Source organism: Triticum dicoccoides, chromosome 2A (assembly GCF_002162155.2).
Source record: "Triticum dicoccoides isolate Atlit2015 ecotype Zavitan chromosome 2A, WEW_v2.0, whole genome shotgun sequence".
In the NCBI taxonomy this organism is placed as follows: Eukaryota; Viridiplantae; Streptophyta; class Magnoliopsida; order Poales; family Poaceae; genus Triticum; species Triticum dicoccoides.
The window spans coordinates 113,958,083-113,965,090 of record NC_041382.1 but is presented as its reverse complement, the minus strand read 5'-3'; the positions used below and the strand labels follow the sequence as shown (position 1 = coordinate 113,965,090).

Genomic DNA, 7,008 nt, shown 5'->3' with positions numbered 1-7,008 from the left:
ATAAGAAACAAGCTGTTTCAAGGGAAATATATAATTTTGTGCAAATTGAAGAAGAGAGTCTCCCACAAGCTTGGGGAGGCTTCCAATTACTTAATGCTTTGCCTGATCATCCTCTTAAGAAAAATGAAATACTTGATATCTTTTATAATGGACTAACCGATGCTTCCAGAGACCACCTGGATAGTTGTGCTGGTTGTGTTTTCAGGGAAAGAACACCAGATAAAGATGACATTTTATTGAATAATATGTTGACCAATGAAAATAATTGGACACTTCCTGATCCAATCCATGATCCAATTCCTGAACCAACTCCTAAGCCAACTCCAAAGAAAAGGGGTATTCTATTTCTCAGTCCTGAAGATATGCAAGAGGCAAAGAAATCTATGAAGGAAAAAGGTATTAAAGCTGAAGATGTTAAGAATTTACCTCCTATTGAAGAAATGCATGGTCTTAATTTACCGCATGTTGAAGAAATACATGATCTTGATAACCCGACACATGTAGTAAAGGTAAATTCTCTCTATAGATATGATAAAGCTGAAATCCCTCCTACTAAGTTTGCTAGCCAATGCTTAGATGAGTTTGATAACTTTATGGTTAAGCAAGAAGATTTTTATGCTTATGTTGGTAGACAATTGAAACATAATGCTTATATGATTGAACACTTGAGTGATTATATGGCTCATGTTAAAGGTGAACTAAAACTTATTACTAAACATGCTTCTATGGTTACCACTCAAGTAGAACAAGTACTTAAAGCTCAGAATGATTTGCTCAATGAATTAAATAGTAAGAAAAATGATAATGTTGTTATAGTTATGACTAGATGACTAGAGGTGGTAAAATGACTCAGGAACCCTTGTATCTTGAGGGCCATCCTAAGAGAATTAAGCAAGATTCTCAGAGAAATAATATTGATGTACCTAGTCCGTCTAAAAGGAAGAGAAAGAAAAATGATAGGACTTTGCATGCTTCTAGTGAACCTGTTATTGACACACCTGAGAATCCTAATGATATCTCTATTTCTGATGCTGAAACCCAATCTGGTAATGAACATGAACCTAGTGATAATGTTAATGATGATGTTCATGTTGATGCTCAACCTAGCAACGATAATGATGTAGAAACTGAGCCTGCTGTTGATCTTGATAACCCACAATCAAAGAATCAACATTATGATAAGAGAGACTTTCTTGCTAAACCATCCAAGAAACCATGGGTTCAGAAACCCATGCCTTTTCCTCCTAAACCATCCAAGAAAAAGGATGATGAGGATTTTGAGTGCTTTGCTGAAATGATTAGACCTATGTTCTTGCGTATGCGTTTGATTGATATGCTTAAAATGAATCCTTATGCTAAGTACATGAAAGATATTGTTACTAATAAAAGAAAGATACCGGAAGCTGAAATTTCCACCATGCTTGCTAACTATACTTTTAAGGGTGGAATACCTAAGAAACTAGGAGATCCCGGAGTACCAACTATACCATGCTCCATTAAAAGAAACTATGTTAAAACTGCTTTATGTGATCTTGGAGCCGGTGTTAGTGTTATGCCTCTCTCTTTATATCGTAGACTTGATTTGAATAAGTTGACACCTACGGAAATATCTTTGCAAATGGCCGATAAATCAGCTGCTATACCTGTCGGTATTTGTGAGGATGTGCCTGTTGTGGTTGCAAATGTTACTATTTTAACGGACTTTGTTATTCTTGATATTCCCGAGGATGATAGTATGTCCATTATTCTTAGAAGACCCTTTTTGAATATTGCAGGGGCTGTTATTGATTGCACCAAGGGCAATGTCACTTTTCGTGTTAATGGCAATGAGCATATGGTACACTTTCCGAGGAAACAACTTCAAGTTCATAGTATAAACTCTATTGGAAAAATTCCATCGATTATTTTTGGAGGTTTTGAATTTCATCTTCCTACTGTCAAGAAGAAATATGATATTCTTGTTGTTGTGGATGTGCATATCCCCGTTGAGGTAACCTAGTGTTATTCAAAAATTCTCCGGTTCCATGTTACTCGAAATGAGTTTGTGACCTGATCAACCTTGTTAGTGGATTCCTTTTGATGAGCATGAGATGGATGAGTTTAGAAAACACAACTCTCTGTACCCTCTTTTTACTCTCTGTTATTTAGTTGAAATAAAGCAAAAATAGTATATTTTGTCTGTTTTCTGAATTATCAATGCAATAAAAAATACCCCGAAAATAAAAGTTCTCCAAATGCCCTGAAAATTAAATATGATTTTTCTAGAATATTTGAGAATATCTGGCACTGAGAACACAACAGGGGGAGCAAGCACCTGGCCACGAGGGTCCAGGGCGCGCCCTACCCCCTGGGCTCGCCCCCTGCCTCGTGGGCCCATGGTGGCTCCCCTCCACTTATTCCAGCTACCACACACTCCTTCTTCCTCCCACAAAAATTACCAACCAGCTCAAACCTGAGTCCAAGATCATTTTGCTGCCATTTTCGGTCTCCTTGCTCAAAGCTTCATTCAAAAAACTGCTTTGGGGGATTGTTCCTTGGTATGTGACTCCTCCAATTGTCCAATTAGTTTTTCTTCTAGTGCTTTATTCATTGCATATTTTTGCTGCTTAGGTGACCCTATTCTTGAGCTTGCATGTCAAATTTATATGGTCAAAAGTAGTTTTGATGCATGATATTGCCTCTAGGCACTTGTAGGAGTAGTTGCTATCAATTTTGTTGAGTTTGGTTCACTTTTATTTTCAAGTTACTAAAAATTCAGAAATTTTTCAGAGGAAGAAATATGTTTAGGAAAATGTACCAAGGTGGTCCTTCAAGGAAGCAAGGACCCGGGCTCGCAATACGCGATGCCGATGATGAACCACCGAGGGAAGCTCAGGTGCGGGCTTGCGAATGGCCGTCAGAGGACTTCATGGATTGAGCAGGAATCAAGGAAGAATTTAACGCGCAAAAGGGAGATATGTTATAACCAGGGAGGAGGCGTACGAGTATAAGAGGAGGACGGAGACGACCCATCTCCAAGCGGCAGCTCATGAGGCAATAGTTGCTGCATCTCAGTACGACCCCAACTATAACTTTGGATATCCGCCAGGCCAGCCGTGGCCATAGACCAACTTATGCCAAAAGCCTAAGCTTGGGGGAGTACGTATTTCTCACCGACATTACATTCCTATTCACACACTCATTTCTAGTTGTCGGTGCTCATACTTTTTCATTGTAATATCCATGCTAGTTTATTTTCCTTTTCAGGCTTTCTTCTTGTGTATTTGATGATCCTAAAAAAATTAGTTGTAGCTTTTAGCTAGTTTACTTTTCATGATGTAGTAGTAGTAATTAAAAAGAAAACCCAAAAAGATTTATCATTCTTCTTTTTCTTGTTGGGAGCTTTCCCGTGTAAATAGTTTTGTTTCTTTTCTTTGGGGGTCGAGAGGAGAAGACCATAATGAAAATGTTGAGTGACTCTTATATGCATTCTCATTGATCTAACAAAGAGCCCATATTACCTTGTCTTCTCTCTTGAATTGAATGCTTGCAGATTCTAGCTTAGTTCAATGCACGTGCACTATTATTATTATCCACACTATTCAGTCGTGCAAGTGAAAGGCAATAATGATGATTATATGATGAACTTATTGAGATGAGAAAAGCTGGTATGAACTCGACCTCTCTTGTTTTTGTAAATATGATTAGTTCATCGTTCCTGATTCAGCCTATTATGAATAAACATGTTTGCAATGACAATTAGAGATTATAGTTGCTTATACCATGCTTAATTAGCTAGGAGCTTATAATGGTTTACCTTGCGTGCCAACATGCTATTAAAATGGTTATGATGTGGTATGATAGGGTGGTATCCTCTTTTGAACGATTCGAGTGGCTTGACTTGGCACATGTTCACGCATGTAGTTGAAACAAAATCAACATAGCCTCTACGATATTAATGTTCACGGTGCATTATATCCTACTCATGCTTGCATTCGGTGTTGATTAATTTTAATGCATGTTCATGACTGTTGTCGCTCTCTAGTTGGTCGCTTCCCAGTCTTTTTTCTAGCCTTCACTTGTACTAAGCGGGAATACTGCTTGTGCATCCAATTCCATAAACCCCAAAGTTATTCCATATGAGTCCACCCTACCTACCTATATACGGTATCTACCTACCGTTCCAAGTAAACTTGTATGTGCCAAACTCTAAACCTTCAAATAAACATTCTGTTTTGTATGCTCGAATATCTCATGAATCAACTAGAGCTGTCCGTATCTTCCATGTTAGGCAGGTTATTCTCAAGAGGAGTGGACTCCGTTCCTCACTCACGAGAAAATGGTTGGTCACCGGGATGCCCAGTCCCATGCTTTATGCAAATCAAATTAAAATAATTGCAAACAAAACTCCCCCGGGACTATTGTTAGTTGGAGGCACTCGTTGTTTCGAGCAAGCCATGGATTGATGCTTGTTGGTGGAGGGTGAGTATAAACTTTACCATTCTGTTTTGGGAACCGCCTATAATGTGTGTAGCATGGAAGATATCGCCATCTCTTGGTTGTTATGTTGACAATAAAAGTATGCCGCTCAAAATATTATTCATATCTATTTCAAAACCGAGCTCTAGCACCTCTACAAATCCCTGCTTCCCTCTGCGAAGGGCCTATCTATTTACTTTTATGTTGAGTCATCACCCTCTTATTGAAAAGCACCAGGTGGAGAGCACCGCTGTCATTTGCATTCATTACTATTAGTTTACATTGAGTATGACTTGACTGGATCTCTTTTACCATGAATTACAATGTCTAGTCAGTCCTTGATCTTTAAAGGTGCTCTGCATTTATGTTTTGCGGTCTCAGAAAGGGCTAGCGAGATACCATCTTGTTATATCATATCATGATTGTTTTGAGAAAGTGTTGTCATCCAAGATTTATTATTATTGCTCGATAGTTGATTATGCCATTGATATGAGTAAACATGAGACCTAAATGTTATTGTGAATATGGTTAGTTCATAATCTTTGCTAAAAACTTGAATGTTGGCTTTACATATTTACAACAACAAGAGCAAACAGAGTTCGTAAAAGTTTTTCTTTATCACTTTTAGTTTATCAACTGAATTGCTTGAGGACAAGCAAAGGTTTAAGCTTGGGGGAGTTGATACGTCTCCAACGTATCTACTTTTCCAAACACTTTTGCCCTTGTTTTGGACTCTAACTTGCATGATTTGAATGGAACTAACCCGGATTGACGATGTTTTCAGCAGAATTGCCATGGTGTTATTTTTGTGCAGAAATAAAAGTTCTCGGAATGACCTGAAAATCAACGGAGAATTATTTTGGAATATATAAAAAATACTGGAAGAAGAATCCACGTCAGGGGGCCTCCACCTGTACACAAGGGTGGGGGCGCGCCCTACCCCCCTGGGCGCGCCCCCTGCCTCGTGGGCCCCTGACGCTCCACCGACCTCAACCTTGACTCCATATATTCACTTTCGGGGAGAAAAAACCATAGAAAATGATTCATCGCGTTTTACGATACGGAGCCGCTGTCAAGCACTAAACTCTCTCGGAGGGGCTGATCTGGAGTCCGTTCGGGGCTTCGGAGAGGGGAATCTGTTGCCATCGTCATCATCAACCATCCTCCATCACCAATTTCATGATGCTCACCGCCGTGCGTGAGTAATTCCATCATAGGCTTGCTGGACGGTGATGGGTTGGATGAGATTTATCATGTAATCGAGTTAGTTTTGTTAGGATTTGATCCCTAGTATCCACTATGTTCTGAGATTGATGTTGCTATGACTTTGCTATGCTTAATGCTTGTCACTAGGGCCCGAGTGCCATGATTTCAGATCTGAACCTATTATGTTTTCATCAATATATGAGAGTTCTTGATCCTATCTTGCAAGTCTATAATCACCTATTATGTGTTATGATCCGTTAACCCCGAAGTGACAATAATCGGGATACTTACCGGTGATGACCGTAGTTTGAGGAGTTCATGTACTCACCATGTGTTAATGCTTTGGTCCGGTACTCTATTAAAAGGATGCCTTAATATCCCTTAGTTTCCAATAGGACCCCGCTGCCACGGGAGGGTAGGATAAAAGATGTCATGCAAGTTCTTTTCCATAAGCATGTATGACTATATTCGGAATACATGCCTACATTACATTGATGAACTAGAGCTAATTCTGTGTCACCCTAGGTTATGACTGTTACATGATCGATCGCATCTGGCATATATCTCTATCACCGATCCATTGCCTACGAGCTTTCCATATATTGTTATTCGCTTATTTACTTTTCCGTTGCTATTGTTATCATCACTACAAAACACCAAAAATATTACTTTTTCTACCGCTACCTTTTACCACCGTTACCACTACTATCATATTACTTTGCTACTAAACACTTTGCTGCAGATATTAAGTTTCCAGGTGTGGTTGAATTGACAACTCAGTTTCTAATACTTGAGAATATTCTTTGCCTCCCCTTGTGTCGAATCAATAAATTTGGGTTGAATACTCTACCCTCGAAAATTGTTGCGATCCCCTATACTTGTGGGTTATCAAGACTATTTTCCGGCGCCGTTGCCGGGGAGCATAGCTCTATTCTTTGAGTCACTTGGGATTTATAGCTGCTTATCATTATGAAGAACTTGAAAGATTCAAGAACCAAAATTTATCCCTCAACTACGAGGGGAGGTAAGGAACTGCCATCTAGCAATGCTTGAGGCTATCCTTGCTGAGGATAGCTGCCCCTCTTGAAGATCAGAAATGCTAATTCCTGACAGGTCAGTCACAGCAATTGGCCTTGCTTCCACTACTGAAGCTCCATCCTCACCAAGCAGCACACTGAGCTTGTCAAACGTGTACTATAAACCGCTGAACTTGAGCTCAAGTGCTCCCTCAAGATCTTCAGGTGTATTCCGTGCTCCATGCATCACTTTCAAATTTAAACCATCTAATCTCCATGAACCTGATCTTCAACGATAATATTGTGAAAACAAAGGGAAGAACATTTT

General features: G+C 39.4%; 1 protein-coding gene across 2 annotated transcripts in view; it reads right to left on the bottom strand.

Moving 5' to 3' along the window:
• Positions 1-6,626: 6,626 nt before the first annotated feature.
• The window catches only part of LOC119359131, a 2,343-nt gene continuing 1,961 nt past the window's right edge, over positions 6,627-7,008 (bottom strand). Inside the window, exon 4 of one of the 2 annotated variants that reach the window (XM_037625454.1) lies at positions 6,627-6,967. In XM_037625454.1, coding sequence (XP_037481351.1) covers positions 6,948-6,967 — 20 coding nt within the window. In that variant the 3' untranslated portion in view covers positions 6,627-6,947. The remainder of the gene's footprint in view (positions 6,968-7,008) is intronic. The other variant, XM_037625453.1, reaches the window with a different exon arrangement.